General features: G+C 35.6%; 3 protein-coding genes across 3 annotated transcripts; 2 read left to right on the top strand and 1 right to left on the bottom strand.

Moving 5' to 3' along the window:
• Window positions 1-1949: 1949 nt before the first annotated feature.
• On the bottom strand, window positions 1950-3146 carry LOC147285389 (uncharacterized). Its single transcript, XM_086244460.1, has one exon. It carries the CDS (start codon window positions 3081-3083, stop codon window positions 2421-2423), a length of 663 nt encoding a protein of 220 aa, XP_086100586.1. The 5' UTR covers window positions 3084-3146; the 3' UTR covers window positions 1950-2420.
• A 9523-nt stretch (window positions 3147-12669) lies between these two features.
• Window positions 12670-15226, top strand: LOC147285390 (uncharacterized). The gene is made up of 2 exons (XM_086244493.1): window positions 12670-13053; window positions 13946-15226. The coding sequence occupies exon 2, from the start codon at window positions 13960-13962 to the stop codon at window positions 14950-14952; it is 993 nt and encodes a 330-aa protein (XP_086100619.1). The 5' UTR covers window positions 12670-13053; window positions 13946-13959; the 3' UTR covers window positions 14953-15226.
• Window positions 15227-17354: 2128 nt separating this feature from the next.
• On the top strand, window positions 17355-18063 carry LOC147285391 (lachrymatory-factor synthase-like). Its single transcript, XM_086244151.1, has one exon. The coding sequence runs from the start codon at window positions 17449-17451 to the stop codon at window positions 17965-17967; it is 519 nt and encodes a 172-aa protein (XP_086100277.1). The 5' UTR covers window positions 17355-17448; the 3' UTR covers window positions 17968-18063.
• Window positions 18064-18252: the final 189 nt, after the last annotated feature.

Here is an 18252-nt window from a genome sequence, read left to right on the forward strand (position 1 = left end):
TTAATGGACTCGAATAAAAATGAGTTAAAATCAAAATAGGTCTTCCAAAATGGAGGTTTCAATAATTGTCTATTATATATTAATGTTCCCGTACGTAGTATCTATTACAAAGATAATTATTTAATTAATTTTACTTTTTCTAATTAATCATGCACGCACTCGATCACTATATATGATTAAGGCCGAGAGTAGGGATGGCCTCTCTTTGGCCGGCCTATTAATTTGTTTTTTTTAGGGGGCCGGGGACTGAAGACTTTGGTATAGCAGTACGGTTGGCACCTCAATATGATTTTTATTTAGGAAACGCCAAAATGTGCAATAAAGAAAAAAGTGAGATGGACACTTCAGCTGCCACCATACATATTAAATATGTTCAAATGAACAGGCAAAAAGGAATAAATATGAAGGAAAGTTTAGGTCTATCTCTGAAATTGATATGCATAATGCATATATAGAATGATAATCGATGTACACAAAAGAAAAAACATTTATTGTGGATGGTATTTTTATTTCGATTTGAGCAATATATAAATATTGGGAATTTTCAACTTGAGTGTGTGATGAATGATACCTCAAGCACTAGCTAGAAAGTTCTACCTGCATTCGACTCTTGATGGAGTATGTGATTGAACTCGATCCAATTTAAAGCTATATATTGTGCTCCTATTTATTCAATATATAAGTTTTATATGACTTGGACCATCACATGTGTAAGAGAATTTCTGAAAAAGTAATTAATTATTGTTTTTGAGATTAACTCAAACGGTGTGAAAAAGTAAAGTAGGTAATGAATTAGCAGCTAAGATAATTAAGATAAATATTTAACTATTCGATTTCTTTTAATATTAAAAAAAAATAACTAATTATGTGATCGATATTAATTCATATCACTGTCAACTTCGAAAAATATAACGCATTTATCCAAGAATGAGATTGATGTTATTATAGAACATCACTTTTAGCTTCCTTGTCTCTTTAATGTTCTTTTCTCTTTCAAAATTATTGCATTTTTTCCTTGAAATGAAGGAAGCGATGTCTAGTTGTTGCCCCATATTGTCTTATAATTATAACCTCCCCCGACTTGTGAGAGTATCTATCAGATGAGCACGAGCACTATTAAGTATATATTAACCAAAACGCCAAGACAAAATTAATTGCTGTCTGTGTTTGGTATTTCTTAGTGAAGTTACAACGATGATTTGATTACCCCCTGTAGCTCTCTATTCACTAACCCAAAGCTAAGCATCAAAAGAAACAATACTCGATCTAATATTTAACCAAATATACATAAAGTTTTCTATGTGCGAAAGATTAGCAATATTATATGTTTCTGTTGTCAAAATGTAAATTTGGCAATCGTGATTTCTGGAAAGAGAATTACCATTAATCTGTGACTTAAAGTATATGTACAAGCTGGAAAATGGTGTATATATATATATATGGCAAGCCAGATCTGAGTAATTCCTTTATAGCTAGTCCCTCTCATGGCCACCATACAAACCATGAAGAAGACCTTGTAAATGAAAATTTGTGGCGTTCTTTATTGTCCCGTTCATGGCAGTGACCTTGTAACAACGCAATCAAATTATGGACCAGCTGAACCACTAGTATATATATCACCATCACCATCACAATCACAAAGACCACTACTATTCATTTCAGACAAACCCCTAATAAATCCAAAGCTCCCACTCACCAACCTAGAAAGGCAATACATTAAAATTCCATACACGGGCCAACCAAAACCCAAACATAACCTACGCTCTCTCTTTAAAGCCTCTTTACCATGCAATTAGTCGCAGTAGGTACAAGTCATATAGCTAGCTTTATAAAAAGAAGAGAGAGATTCACATAACCCTTTTTTCTTTTACTCTTTTGTACGTTATATATATACTTATATCAACAAACACATTAAGACAAACAAAAGGGTAAGAACTAAAGACATAAAGTAAAGAAGGAGAAAATTAAATATTAGTTGCGGAAATACAAAAATACAACATTATTGCTTCAAAGAGCCTTGGTTTCATCTACAAGACTACAACTAAAAGCAACACATCTTCTCATTAAGCAAATTAATTTATAACGTTATATATAAGCCGGTTGTTAATTGTTATCCGTATGAAAAAACTATTGTATGTGTCGGTTGTATGTAAACTTTTTCGCACAACATGTATACAGAATCCGAAACTGCGAAACCCGAGATTCACATACATATTTTGAGAGAAATACTACATACAATGGGCGCGTACAAAAATTCTTTGCGTGTGTGAATACTCTTATGTGCAAGTCATGAAGCTGATAAGGCGAAAGTAAATCAAATCATGCAGTGAAAGCAGGCATGTGTGACAGCCTTTTTTTCACAGAATTAAAACCCAGTTGGTGTAATGGATCGATTTTTGTGGCCACGTACGTACTCGATCTTATCGACCTCGCATGGCATGGTACGGAGATTCAATCGCAGCCGTTCGTTTCTGCAATTTGAGGTCCTTATAGAACTTCTTAATAAACTCCTCAGCTTCCTTGTCCACCTGGCTATCCCCTTCGTCCTTTAACGGAAACGGCGAGTCCGTTATCCTGAGCTGCCTGACCAAAGGACTCTTCCCAAACCCGGGAAGCGTCACCAACGGCGACGCCTCCACAGCCATGTCATTGTTCAGCATGTCCAGGACCTTCTGGACGGCAGTAACGGTGGTGACGTCATCGTAGTTATAGGCATGGTGATGGTGATGGGCATTGCTTTTAGGGAAAAAGTTGTGGTGGTGGTGTTTGTGGCGCTTGGCGAAGTGGAAGGGGTGGTGGGTGGCGGGGGAGTTGCTACAGCTGAACTCGTACTCGCGGGGAGTAACGAAGGAAACGGCGTCGTTGGAGCGGCAGCTGAAGGCGGAGGAGAGAGAGGAGTGGTGGTGGAGGAGGCTGAGGTTGTTGGCTAGGGACTTGCCTGCATGCTTGCCACGTTTCAGCATTAGGTGGAGGTCCATCATTAACTTGCTCTTTGACAACCCTTTTCGCACCATGTAAAACACTATGCGCACCAAGTTCCACAGTTTCTTCGCCACCACCGGTGGGCTTGGCTCCACTTCCATTTTGAGAGAGAGAGAGAGAGAGAGAGAGAGAGAGAGAGAGAGAGAGAGAGAGAGAGAGAGAGAGAGAGAGAGAGAGATTAATTAGAAGGTTAATTTTTTGTTTTGATGGTTCGAGCTTGTGAGGGGGAGGGAGGGGAGGTATATAAAGGGGGAGGAAATAATTATTTATTAATAAATTATTAAGATTAGAATTATAGGAGTATTGGAGACGTGTTTCATTTTCTCTTATGGCGCGTGGTTATAATGTAGGGATAGAATCATAGAAAAGCATGATTAAGTAGAGAGTGAGTGTGGCTCACGCGCTGCGTTTGTTTTCCAAGTGGTGGAACTGTGGAAGTTTTGAAATTTATGTTGGAATTGTTTGTTTGTTGTTAGATCTTGTTTGGGGGAGATTACTAGAAGGTCCCTGGGATAGGTACCAAATTGCTTAAGTATGCCCCCAGATTCAATGATTAAAGATATTTGGGAAGGTGCTGACTGTCAGTTACTTACAGCCTATGTCCTGAATACTATAAGGTACTTATATTTTAATCTTCACCATTCGTGTGTTCACTTTCATAGAAAGACCACAGCTGGTGAGAGTTGAATTCTAATGTTGGTTGCTCACAAGAAAAAAAAAAAAAAAAAAAACATTCTAATCTTGGTTGTGAAGGTAAAGTACTTAATTTACTATTTATATGAGTCTCTACGTAAAATAGTCACTGCTTATTTGGAAATTAATGTTAATTTTTAGCAATGCTTTTATTACAAATTAGTCTTAATTTGATTACAATGTTTGCAACTAGCAAGTCTCCAAAACATTAAAGAGGTAGTTAGTAGATCCAAATTCTGTAAATTAGACTAGGGACTCACCCAAAGCATGCTTGTTATTGTATCGGTAGCTAGGCCGATGCTCAATCAATTGGAGCTCGAGCTCGACCCATTTGACTTGTTTATATTAAAGCCAAAATTTTCAATATTAATTCTTCCCAATTAGTCCTATCGAATTTATATACCAATTAAGTTAATTAATATAGTAAGGGGGGCACCGTAAAATTAATTGAGCACCATAACTAGCATGCATAAAGTTTCCTTTGACTCCATATATAGTTGATTGCTATTAAATTTAGCCTATTTAGGTAACGTGAAATGCAAAAATTATAGAAGTTAACGGAATTATAACATTGAGTAATGGAATTAATTACAAATAATTATTAACTGAATGGGTTTTTATATTTATTCTTGTTTTTGGGCCGAGAAAAATGGGGTTTTTCGGTGATGATTGACAATCACGTGGACTTCTTGCTTGCTAGTTTGCTACAGCTCCGATGGAGAGAGATTGGGAGACCCATCCAGCCTGACAAGGTTGACAGGATTGAATAAGAGCACCTACTCTGAACACGTGGCCCTCTAGTTGATCCTCAAATGAATTCTTCACCGTACACCCACGCACATTATAAGAAACCAGCCTTTGTGTTGTACCCAAATATTGGGGTTCTGTTGAAAAAAACAAGAAGCTATGGGACCTCGAACCCAATTTTATTTTAGTATTTTCTTTTATTTCTTCTCCTCGAAGGACATTCATTGGGTCAATAAATTACATCTTTTGCGCCCCCTGAAGTAGCTAGCCCATTTTTTTAATGTTTGATGAAAATGCTTATGAAACTTAGTCAAATTGATCAAGAAAAGCATAAGTGGTGGTGCCAAATTGCCAAGTATGCTTTTCCTTTTTTCAAACCCAAAGAAATGCTTTTCCTTTCGCGACCTCCACCTACCCTGCTTGGAAATGCACTTGTGCAAACAATACTTTGATTTGCGTGCTGATATGAGATATAATAATCCTATTCCTATCACAGAGGTTTGTTTACAATGTAGGCGATCCATTTTCATTTGAGCCGTTAGATCTATGTATGCATGGAGTAAAATTTTATGTGAAGAGACATATATTTTATGTGTCTATCTCTCTTATTAGATGAGAGAGTTAGACACGTAAAATATTTACATTCGTAATATATAAATTTTTTTTTATATGTATGAGATTTATTGAGAGTCACACATATTATTACTTGATAATCGTCTATATTCACATAGGTGTTAGAATTGTACGTATATAGATCAAATGCAATAGTAAGTAATTAACTATATTACGCACACCTATTGACCCTCAAAATACTTAAGTTAGATTTAATATTGATCGGTAGGGAAAGATATATATAGGTGTCTTTTCTTTACTAATATTTACTTAAGAGACATAAAATGAGGGATAAGTGAATGTCAATACATTTAAAAGTTGAATTTACTATAATTTATTATAAAATTAATAAGTTATTAAAATAAATCTAACCATTAAATATATTATTGTTCAAATAAAATCTTTTAGGTGAATATTAATGTCTTTCCCTTATATCATTTAACCTGCTCTATCATATCAGCAATTTTCTTTTTCTTTTTTTGTGCATGCAAATTAAAAATGTGGTGATGGGTGTCGAATTAGTCGCCTGTCTGATTAGTAGTGCACGCATGCAATTTGGGCACGTGTTTGCCGCGTTCTTGGAAGTGTTAAAGCGCATTGTATATAGACACGTCTCCCCTTACAATTGGTAATTGATCTCTCACAGTTTCTTTCACTTTCAAGAAATTATATTTGTGAAAATGATTGGAGCACTCGTGCCACAGCTTCTCTCACAGCAACTTTTATATATATATATAAGAATACTCTAAAACTAATTAATTAGTAAGTTAATACAAAACTAACCACCCTATTAGGCCCACTCTACAATATAATTTTAAAATCCGAACCGTTTATTTTTAGACCCTATTTCAAAGATCATTTCTGTAAAAAATCTTCAAAATCGAAAGTCATTTAGCCATTTGATTATAATAACAATTATTTCTATGCTTTTATCGAAAATACTGATCGTCTATTTATTTAATCTCAATTAGATGACTACATGATTTTCGATTTAGTTAATTTTTTACAATGATGATCTTTGAAGTGGGGCCTAAATAATTGATGGTTCGGATTATAAGAGTGGTGATGTGGTGGGCCCAAAAGTATGGTTAGCTTCGTATTAACTTGTTAACTTAACTGATTAGCTTTAGAACACTCATCTGTATATATATATATATATAGAGGAGTGCTCTAAAACTAACTAGTTAGTAAGTTAATACGAAACTAACCATGTTTTTGGGACCACCACATAACTAATCTTATAATCTGAACCGTCAATTATTTAGGTTATACTTCAAAGATCATCATTACAAAAAATCAACTAAATCGGAAATCATTTAGTCATCTAATTGAGATCAAATAAATAGACGATCAGTGTTTTCGATAAAAACATATAAATAGTTGTTGTTATAATCAAATGACTAAATGATTTCCGAATTTGAAGATTTTTTACAGGGATGATCTTTGAAGTAGGGCCTAAAAAATAGACGGTTCGGATTTTGAGATTACATTGTGTGGTGGGTCCAATATGGTGGTTAGTTTTATATTAACTTACTAAATAGTTAGTTTTAGAGTATTTTTGTATATATATATAATATATATATAAATCAATGATGGATGATCAGTTCCTTCTAGAAACTATAACGTTCTTAAGGCTTTAATCAATTATGGTGGTGATTGGTGAATGATATATATCGGCCATTCTTACGCTCACACCAAGCAATAACTTTGGTCGTCTTTGCAAAAAGAAAAAGTTATTTATTAATAAGTAACAATATATAATATTTTTTAGTAATAAACTCAAATTTTTAATCTATTTATTTTTAAGTCAAACAAAATATTTCTAAGCCACAATTTATAAAAATGAAGTATGGAGCATTCAATACTATTTAACTCAAGCATACCAAGTTTTAGTTAAATTAACTTTTGAATTCTTTTGAGAGCTTAAGATTTATAGTATAATCTTTAAAATTTAGGACTAGCTAAAGCCCTAAAACCCTAAATATGAAGTCATAAAACCTAAACTCTAAATGCTTAAACCTTAAAACAATACTATCATTCAAATAAAGTGTAACTTTACGAAATTATCAAGTGTGTAGAGTTACATACTGCATCATAACAAAATAAAGTATAACTCTTTACATACTGCATTTTAACAAGATAAAATATAACTATGTGAGTTTTACATATAGTGTAACGAAAAAAGTTTAGTTTTAAACCGCTTCTTGTGGCTTAAAAATAAATATATATTTTACATAGATTTTTAAGTGAAATTTATAATTTTTTGTGGTTTTTTGCTAATGTACTTAAGGGTAAACTATATTTTTTGTCCCTGTGTTTTGACTAAAAAACACATTTGGTCTTCGTTGTTTCAATTTTCCCAATTTGGTCATTGTGTTTTATATTTTTTGCAATCTTGGAACATTATGCACATAACATGAAAATTGTTCTCAAATCAAAACTAACAACTTGTTTAAAGTTTAAACTAGCAAGTTTTACTAAAAAATGACTAAAAATCATGTATATAACCTTGAATTTTTTATTTTCAAACAAGAATTTAAAGAAATCACAAACTTAAAGTTCAAACTCTAAAAATTTTGTGAGCCTCAATTTCTTTAGCAATAAATACGAAAATAAAAATAAAAATTAGTTTTAGAAAGCCCATATATAAGATGGTCTTTCAATCTCCCAACAAAATTTTTCTTGAAAACAAGTGAATAATTTATTCTCAAATTAAAGATTTGAGTTTTGTTAAAATTGTCTCAAGATTGCAAACAACATAAAACACAAGAATTAAATTGAAAAAATTGAAATCACAAGGACTAAATATGATTTCGAGCCAAAACACATGGACAAAAAAAGTAGGTTACCCTTTACTTAAAAGAAAAACGAAAAATCTTCTTTTATATGATTTTGAGGGAAACTTTGTGGTTTGGCCATGAACCTAAAACTTTTCAAATTTTTGTACTAAAGAGGCAATGTGTATGAAGGAATCCTAAGCCACGAGGACCTAATCAATCATGCCATCTGTCAACTACTAGTACTACACCTGCTAGTCTAATTTGAAGGCTGGCTAGCTTCTCATCATGATCAATTGATCATCTGCAATATATAGGTACTTAGGCAGTATATATTTTGTTTTGTTTTACTTTTTTGTGTGGGGTTGAACTTGGGGGTCAATATCAATATATCATATTCATGGGCCATATTTTTTTATCATATTAATTGCTAACTCTTAAATGTACCTCCAATTATATACCCTTGCTAACCCTTAAATGTACCTCCAATTATAATTGGTTCCAATTATATACCCATATTTTTTCTTTATCATATGGGCAATTCAAAATGTAATGAATGTAACTTGTAAAAGTGGCCCTTTTTTCTGAAAATTGGATTGTTTCTCATCTAATTTTCGTATGGTAGTCATAAAACTATTATATTGCCAATTTGTCAATACAATCTTTTATCGAAGATATCAATATATATATCATCTTATAAATGTCTTTAGTTTAAAAATTATGATGAAAGTCAAATTTTAGTTATATATATAGACCCTACCATTTCACCTAATAAAGTATAAATTTGACGATTTTTTAACTCTGATAAAGAAACAAAAGTAGATACAATAAGTTATAAGTGGACGCCAACTATATGCCATGATATAATTGAAGAGACCTACATCTACTACACATGCAGGGAATAACAGCTGGTTCAAACATTAATTATTCGAATTAAGTTGAAACAAATGAGGAGTTCTAGCTATACATGAAAGCCATTAATTGCAATGAATCGATTCATCTTCGGAAAAAAGAAATGTTCAAATTAAAATCTTATGTGATGCTGACATATAATTAATAACATACAATAAAATAAAGAGAAGGTTCCTTGTATTGTATATTGTATTGTATAAAGAGAAGGTTACTTGTATGCCTGCCGTACGTATTGTGAAAGACAATCTAATTAATAAAGTACTTGTTTTTTCATGGGTAAACATGGAACACATATTGGCATTAAGATTAGATTTTAAATGGAAATGATGATTAATTATAGATTACAATTAATGCTGCATGCTTAATTATAGGTTTACAATTAAGCATGCTTAATTTCCACTATAATATTGTTATGTTCTCTTGAATTGCTACTTTCGCGGAAAGAAAAAATAAAGGGTTTGAAGGTGTAGTTAGAAAAGTATTAATTACTTTAATTTTTTTTTAGTTCGAAATCAATCAATTTAACTAAGCACATTAAATTGGGTCTGCATTTGCTGGAATCCTTTATGCTTTAATGTCTAATTTGATTTGTACTAGAATTAATTAATCCAAGAAAAACAAGGTACCGGTCAAGGCACTGCATGGTTACTTCTTTTAATAAATCATTTGGATGCTTCACTTTTCGTCTTTGCTTGGAGTGGATGTGCAGAACAAAGTGTGCTTTATTCAAATGAAACACTTTTTTTTTGGGCAATCAAATGAAACACTTCATGTGGGGACTTTAGGAATTAGGATTGGTTTGAACTGCTCTAATTAATTGGGTTTGGAGTATCCTTTATTTTGTGGGAAAATCAAACTAAAGACACCAAATGATCTTATTAATTAATTAATGGTGTTGGTGGTACATATATACGTACCTCCTATCTGAAAAAAGAAAAAAACAAAAAAAAAAAAAGGAGTTTGGTTAGTATACCTTAATTTCCTTGAGACCTTTGGTATATTAATTATACTAAACTCCCAAGTCCCAACGAGGCAACGATGAAGGGTATCAATAATTGTATACTATTTTTTTTTCAGAAAAAAAAAAGAACTATACACGTACACTCGATCCCAAAAGGTTTGAATTAGGATCGCGGCGCTATGCTATATAAATATGAGTGCTGCTATTTGCACACCTTTTTTTTTTCTTTTTACACACCCTTTTGTAAAAAAACAATAAAAAATTAAAGGAAAAGACACACTCACCCTCACCCAACACACCCCAACTCCATTTTTTCTCTTTTGCACACCCCATCAACAGACAAAAAAAAAACACACACACCCAGCCACACACACCCCCCTTCATCTCCCTCACCCGACCACACCCACCCACCCACCCACCCACGCAGCCTTTTGTTTTTTTTTCCTTCCAAGCCCGGCAGCCCCTTTCTCCTTTCCACTCGCCCAATCACCACCGCGCGCAGCACCACAGCACCACCTTCCTCGCAGCACCACCACCGCGCGCCACCACTAACCACCATCTTCCTTTCTCTCCGCATGCACCATCACCACAGCACCCCCAAAACAGCCACCACAACCAGCCCGGAAGCCCCTCCTCGGCTCCTCCATCTCTCTCTCTCTCCTTCCCTCTCTCCTCTCTCCCTTCTCTCTTCCCTCCCTTTCTCTGTCGCTGCGGTTGGTTCAGTAGACAACCACCGAACGAAACTAATGGTTTCGGCAAATGACTGCCGAACGAAACTGACAGCTTCGACGGATGGCTACCGAACGAACCCGCCGGTTTCGGCGGATGACTACCGAACGGCCTGCGCGCGAGGAAGGTCCAGTGGTGGTACTGCTGCGAGCAGGGTGGTGCAGAAGGTGCTGCGCGGGTGTGTTAACAGAGAAAGAGAGAGAAGGAAGGAGAGAGAGTGGGGCCGGGGCTGGGTGGAGGGGAGGGAAGAGGTCGGGCTGGGTGGAGGGGAAGAAGGTGGGCTGGAGGGAGGGTGCGACGGGGCTGAGGCTTGGTGGAGGGGAGGGGTGGTGCCGGAGAGAGGAGAGGTGGTGCCGGAGAGAGGAGAGGTGGGGATGGGGTGTGTGGGTGAGGGAGTGTGTACGGGGGGGGGGGAGATGGGGGATGGGGTGTGTGATTTTTGGGTGTGTGTTTTTTTTTTATGTTTAGGAAGGGTGTGCAAAAAGAAAAATAAATGGGGTATAAGGGTCTTTTCCCTTGAGGTTTTTTTTTTTTTTTTTTAGGAAAGGGTGTGCAAAGAGAAAAAAAGGGTGTGCAAATAGCAGCACTCATAAATATTTGTTCCATATAAGCCTTATTCCCTTCCATATATATAGGTAAGATATATAAGATACATACTTAATAGTACTTCTATTGATTTTTTTTTTTTTGAGTTGGGAGGAAAGAGATTGAAATTGGGTACATTGTGAGTAATTTTACGACATTTCCAACTAAGCTATTCAATAACTATTCTATTGATTAAACTGTGTAACTTAAAAAAATAATTAATTAGACTGATTTTTGATTAAACGTGCGATCCAATTCACAGTTTGACAAATAAATATTAACATATATATGTTACACAATTTTCCCTGGCATATATCTACGATCTAGCTAGCTACTTGATTGGCTAAACTTTCACACCAAATGATCAACAATGAGACGAAATTATATATCCTCTTGATGTTTATATGTAATTAAAGACGTAGTGATCAGAGATAACTTCAATGGAGATAAACCTAACCAACAAATTAATTATAGATCGATCGAGTTATCAACACGATCGAGACATATACAAATAATTCATTGAGATAATCATCCGTTAAACTTGGAAAACGAAGAAACGTACATGGACCAAAGAAAGACATTAAAATTGATTAAGAACACAAGTTGGTCGGAACGACGACCATTCTAGCTAACTAGCTAGAAATGTATTAATACTATGAGCCCTACAAAGAGCCACTATTTTCTTTGCTTCCACACCCACCTTGATGATTTTCCCTACATTATTAATTATATGTATATATACATAAAGAGATATATATTATATGTAATAATGTTATGTTAGATATTTGAGCTAGCTAGAGTTTCCTAAATTATTGGTGTGGTCCGGCAAAAGACATGTAGGTACATAAATTTAGGGCTGTAATTTTCATGGAGTGTCTTTGTTTTGAAAGGCGTCTGATCGTGGCAAACTCTTGCTAGCTAGCTAGCTTTTAAAGATGATCATCATCATATATCATTGAACAGCTTTTAATTAGAACACATCTACTTTTGGGACCTTTCATCGACTGGTTCCATTCTTCGATCTATATAAGCTTGATTGATTAATTAATAGTCACGCATGGTATGGTGGGCTCTGTTGATGTATATATTTGGCTAGCTTTAACATGCAGTTGCCATGTGGCCGATCAATGAGGCTGTTTGGCGGCCTGCACAAACGTCCACCTCGGCATTCATTTACAAAGCCAACCCTTATCTTCGATCAACAAGACTGATTAATTAGAAACTTGATCTTATTTTTCATAGCTAGCTAGCTAGATAGGACGTAATCGATCACTTTACAATAATATGTACTACATATGTCACACATACTCATCCTTGTACCATGTATGTACAAAGACATTTCGATTGGCACATACATTGATGGTATATTTTGCGAGGTTTGAACTAGTTTAATCTTAATAAATTCGTATATTTGATATTAAACATTCATACCTTTATTATTTTAAAGCAAAAATAAAAGACTTTTGGCACATAAGGGTGTAAAGCAAAAAGTGTACGTAAGAAACTCTACCCTTTACACAAACAAGCCGAGATAGAGCCTCCCATGATATCGAATTGGCCTAAGTTAGAGCTAGCTAGCCCATCGGGCTTGAGCCATTTTCACAGGCTTAATATCATCTATAAGTATCATTATTTTGTAATAGAAAAATATCAAAGAATGAGAATTTGTTGTCTATTTGCCTACGTGGCGAGGAACCATTGGTCAGAAAAACGCAATCTCTTTGTTCCGTAGCCTGCGGAGCAAAGGGGAATGTAGTCGTTTAGGAAGGCGGCAACGACGGCACCACACTCACAAAGCTCTTTCATTTTTCTTCCTCCTCCCCGCCCTTATGCTTCATTTTATTTACGTAAAACCCAAGCATCTATCCCGCAGGTCCTTATAGGGGCACTTTCGGGATCACGCATCAAAAATAACCGCTATTTCGTATTTTCCTCCGCCATTAATTTCTTTCATTTAAAACAACCAACTTTGACAAAGAAAAAGAAAATTAGAATTGCAAGCGCATATTATTCCTGGGTTTAGGGTTTCTTCGACTTTCCATTACTGGAAAGAAGGTAAATTTCTTACTCACCATTTTTTTTTTTTTTTTTGTGAATTTCGTGGATTTGCCGTTTAAATTTCTGAATTGTTATATGTTTATTGTTCAAGTTCTTGAATTTCTGGGAGCTATACTGGAAACTGATATATATATATATATATGTATAGGAGTATTACTCGAAGTTGTTGCTGTTAACATAGGGGAAAATAATGAAGCCGAAGTTTTGAAATTCTAAGTATAATTTGATTTATACCTGAACCTCTAGCTTGTAAATTATGAGATTGACTTTAATTTGGACTTTGTTGACTCAAAGGTTCCATTTTAGTCCATTTTCCTGTATTTTCTCAGCAACCAAACAGAGGGTTATTTTCTTTTTTTCTTCTAATCACCCCTGTCTTTGCCAAGTAACTCTTTTGTAGAATTATAAGGAAGAAATTTAAATAAGAAAGATTATAAGGGGCGTTTTGTGATATACCATCGAGATCATAGTTATCTTACAGGAAAGCTTTATGTTGATCTTGTTCTAATTTGTTATGAAGCCAAATGAAAATTGTTAGTGTTAGAACAACTTGGCTTTTGAAAAGGTGAAATAAAAAATTCTTTGGTTGCACAGAGTGATTTGGTTTTCTTCCAATTTCTGATAGTGATGGAAAACCCCTTTTGCAAGTTCTTTCGCTTTCATTTTGTACAATCCCTTTATATGTCTATAGTAAATCCACATGTGTTCTTTTTAATTAATATTTTGTACATGTTAAAGTCCTTTATACAAAATTCTTTGTTGTGAAGTCTTTCTATTTATTTTCAAAATTCTTTGTTGTTGTTGTTGTGAGGCCTTTCATAAGTAATGTTGCTTCTTTATCTTTGTGATAATTCATGGGCAATTTATAAGAAGCTTATCTTTTAAGCAGTTCAACGGAGTTTGATGAATTCCCAGTCTACTGGCCGCAACCAGAGACCCAAAGGGTTTAAGGTGAAGCCGGCCTTACAGATTGCACTGTTATTGGCTATTTGCTTCTGGTTGCTATACCAGATAAAGAACTCACATGACAACCCGGTCACTGAAGAACATGGTTCTGATATTTTGGGGCGTAAAGGGAATGCAGGGTGGTCGAATGAGGGAGGTATGTCGGACTCAGAAGATGCAAATGGAAATGCTGAAGATAAGAATGAAAAAGTAAATGGCCATGCTCATGGAAATCTCGGTAGTCATGAAGGGAAAGAAGTTAAAAAGGAAACAGATATACAATACAAAGAGCTGAAGAATACAGATGATAATTCTGATATTGAAGTCAAAGGAAATGATGAAACAGTGGGGCTCAAGGAGAATTCTTTGCAAGAAAAAAATTCCGGAGAAGGACATGAAGATCCACAGGGACCACAGGCAAGTATGTTGGATCAAGATGGTGAGAAGGGTGAGAAGAATATTAGTCATGATCAAGTTGGAGAAGATGAGGAGCAAAAATTACAAGTTCATCATGATGAGCAAGGAGATGAGAAGGACCCAGAGAGAGAGCCAAAGGTTATGGAGGAATTTAGTACTAATGAGATTCCAGTTCAACTTAGTGAAAGGAAGAATGACTCTCTTCTGGACCCAAATTCAACGGTAGATGGAGTTCATGGCTTTGATGATGAGAATGGTGTTCCTCTAGATGGTAATGATCTCATAGAATCCACAGTGACTGTATCAAGTGGTGATCGTGCAATCAGTTTACATCAGGAAATGAATTCAAGCTCAAACAATCCAAGTACAACCAGTGAGAGCAAAATCTCAGTAGAAGATTCAAAAATTGACGGAAAACCTAGGGTGGAAACAAATTTGGAAACTAGTTCTGAAACTAGTGTTCATACAGACACCTCAAGGATCGATAGTGTTGCAAGAACTACACAGGGAGGCAGTTCAGTTTCAGATTCTTAAGTGAAACAGAGGTCATTAACATATGAGTTTTTCCACAAGCTGAAGAAGAAGTCCATATAGGTAGAAAGTGATTTGAAGTAGTAGCATTTCTTCTCAGTGACATTTTTACAATCTAATTTCAAATTGTTCACGTTTTCTTTGCCTAGATCACGAGAATAAGCAATAATTTTGAAGTTGACCCTTTTCCGGGAAAAATGATACATGTAAACTGAATTATAGTCTCAGTGCTATACTGCTATTACAGAAATAAGTTTTGGTTTTCAGTAAAAGGAAATAGTTCTGATCTTTTACCAACTTCAATCTAATTCTTATCTCTTAGTACGAATTCTGACAGTGAATTAAGTTAAAACTTCATTATCTATCTTTAAATTTCATTGCTTGAACGCCAAGCATGCATGTGGGGCTAAGCTAGTTGGAGTCAGTTTCGTTCTTATGGTCTAAGGTAGGAGAAGAACTTCCCTGTAACGAGGACACTGATGTAGCACTACATAATAGAGGAAAGTGATGGGTCACAGATCTCAATATCCCAAACATCTCTCCTCTCTATTATGTGATGTCACGCCAGTGTCTGTGTTACAGGAAAGTTATTCTCTCTTTAGACTTCCACGCCAGTACAAAGCAACAGCCTGTAACTGATCATATGTTTAGAGATTGTGTTAGAGGATATCTTGTGGAATCAACCAAGGGAGACATATTGCATGTTCGAAAATATTTAATTGATAACCCAAAGCAAGGTCTCGAGATGACGATCGAGAACTTCTTTGCCATTTTCAAGGTGGTATTCGATAACATAGACGATCTGTTGGGAAAGATGGCGCCTAATACAAGGCCAATGGATTATTTGATAATCCCGCGGATCAACTTTTCCCAATCTTGTGTGATAAAAATGGGATAACAAATCAAGTGAACAACAACAAATAACTAGGCAAGAAAAATAAATGAGACACCAAATTTAATGTGGTTCGGCAATATGCCTACATCCACAGGGCAGCAGTAGTAATTTCTTCCACTATGTAAAATAATGGGATTACAAGAAACAATTTCACCAAAATGGCGAAACGCTCTCTCTTGGGTTCTCTCAAGAGGATTTCTCTTTTGGATGCTTTTCTAATGCCTTCTCTGGCTTGCTTGGCTTGCATCCAATTGCAAGGTTCTGATGCCTTTATATAGGCAATTGGCTTGATGGCACATTGGTAAATATATTGATAGTTGGAAAGCTAAGTCCAACTTCTCCATAATTTACGTTCAATGTTTGCATGCCATTTAATGCATTGTTTCTTTTACTTTCAACCATTGCTGCACCACCCTTAGCTATACTATATAGCTAGCTCACCTTTGCATTGAATAGGCCCCCCAAAGCAATGATAAACTTGCTTTCCTCATGTGGTAAATTTCACACCGACATGGTTCATCTTTTCTATGCATGTGTTTGATTTCTAGCATGCAGTTCTCCTCCACTAAGGAGGGATACCAATGGGGCCCATCAGGATCATCCATTGTGAAACATGTTGAAGTAAAAACATTGGAGATGAGGCACTTTTCGTGAGTGATCACTGTCATTCACTGTCTGTTTTGGCTTCAAGCTAGGCTCTATAATCGTCAGTGCTAGCTTGTATCGACAAGACAAGATTAGATGAAATCTTTTCACCATTATTTCGTGCAAATTAAAAAACAACCCTTAATCTTCCACTATACCTTAATATATATTTTATTGTTTGAGACATGTTTAGTTAGTCAACTAGACAAAGGTTAGATGAAATTTTTCAACATATTTCGTGCAAATTAAAAAACAACTCTCACTCTTCCACTGCACCTTAATGTATATTTTATTGTTTAGACATGTTTTGCACTTTTGCTAGACCGGATAGTAGAACATAATTCTAATTACTTGCTGGTGTGTGAAATGAGGTACTATAGTACAGGACAATTATCAATGCAAATTTGAAAATATTCTGTGTTTTCTTTTTCAATGGTGAGTTGTATAACATAGTACACAGACGTGTGGTGCGTGTAACATACACAAACGTGTGTTGTGTGTGTTGCTCTAATGCTCTTTCTCTTTATTGGCTTTGAGATATTTCGTGAGAGTCCTTAATTGTCATGAAATCATCATTTTCTATCACATGGAACTTGAGCCTAGCTCCATCAATGGTGGGGACATTTGGACCCAGTTATCACTCACTACACCTATCCTACTCTCTACATCCCTCCTCCATATAAAATTTTTAGCAAAATTGAAAAAGTATAATTGATTAAAGGGGTGGGCATAATGCGTAAATATCCCCACTCGATCATGACTTACCAAGTTTTGGTGTCACATTGACATGACATTCTTATTATCTCGTACGAAGCTTCTTGGACCTCAGAAATTGGTATTGTATATACAGGTACAGCCTCTATATGAACCCCCTCAGAATAGACATCCTTGGATACATCCATTGTTAGCTTTCTTTCCCATTTGTGAGCAATTTGTGTTGTGGTCTTGGAGTTCCTATAATGGAGGTTGCAGCTAACCAAATGGCTGATGAGAAGCAACCGAAATGGGAAGGCAAGGCTAGTGAAGAGCTAATAGGCCCAAAAGCAGAGCAAGTGTGGCCTTTCTTGGAGGACTTCTTTGGCCTACACAAGTGGTTCCCAACTCTCACCACTTGCATTCCTGTTGAAGGCGTATCCGGCGTACCAGGGTGTGTGCGGTATTGCGCCGGATTCAAGACCCCAGTTGATGGAAGTGAGCAAGACCCAGAGAAGGTGAATTGGACTAAGCAGAAACTGCTGTCCATAGACCCTACCCAACTGAGATTTAGTTATGCTATTATAGATGGGAATGTTGGGTTCAAGTCATACATTTCAACTGTGGAAGTGGTGCCAAAGGAAGGTGGGTGCAGCATTGAGTGGAAGTATGAAGTTGAGCCAGTGGAGGGCTGGACACTGGAGGATCTGGACCAGTTTATTAGCGCAGGCTTGAAAGTCATGGCTAGGAGAATGGAAGAAGCCTCTCTCAATCTCCAAGTTTGACAATTAGAACCACAAAGTGATTAATTTAATAGCGCATATTTCGCTTTGATATTACTATAAAACCGAATAAAAGATGGAGTTGGATTCTCTTTTGTACTTGTTTTTCTTGTTTCTGTATGTAAACGTGTGGCATGTAACATTTTTCGTTGTAAATTGGCCAAGTTTGGTTAATAATAAGATGCAAAATAATTATATTAACCCAAAAAAAAAAAAGGCACTTGTATTACCTATAACCATAAAGACAAGTATCCAAATGATGTTGTGAGGTTTGACTTAGGTGGCATT

The sequence above is a fragment of the Dryas octopetala genome, chromosome 5, assembly GCF_963921425.1.
Source record: "Dryas octopetala chromosome 5, drDryOcto1.1, whole genome shotgun sequence".
Lineage (NCBI taxonomy): Eukaryota > Viridiplantae > Streptophyta > Magnoliopsida > Rosales > Rosaceae > Dryas > Dryas octopetala.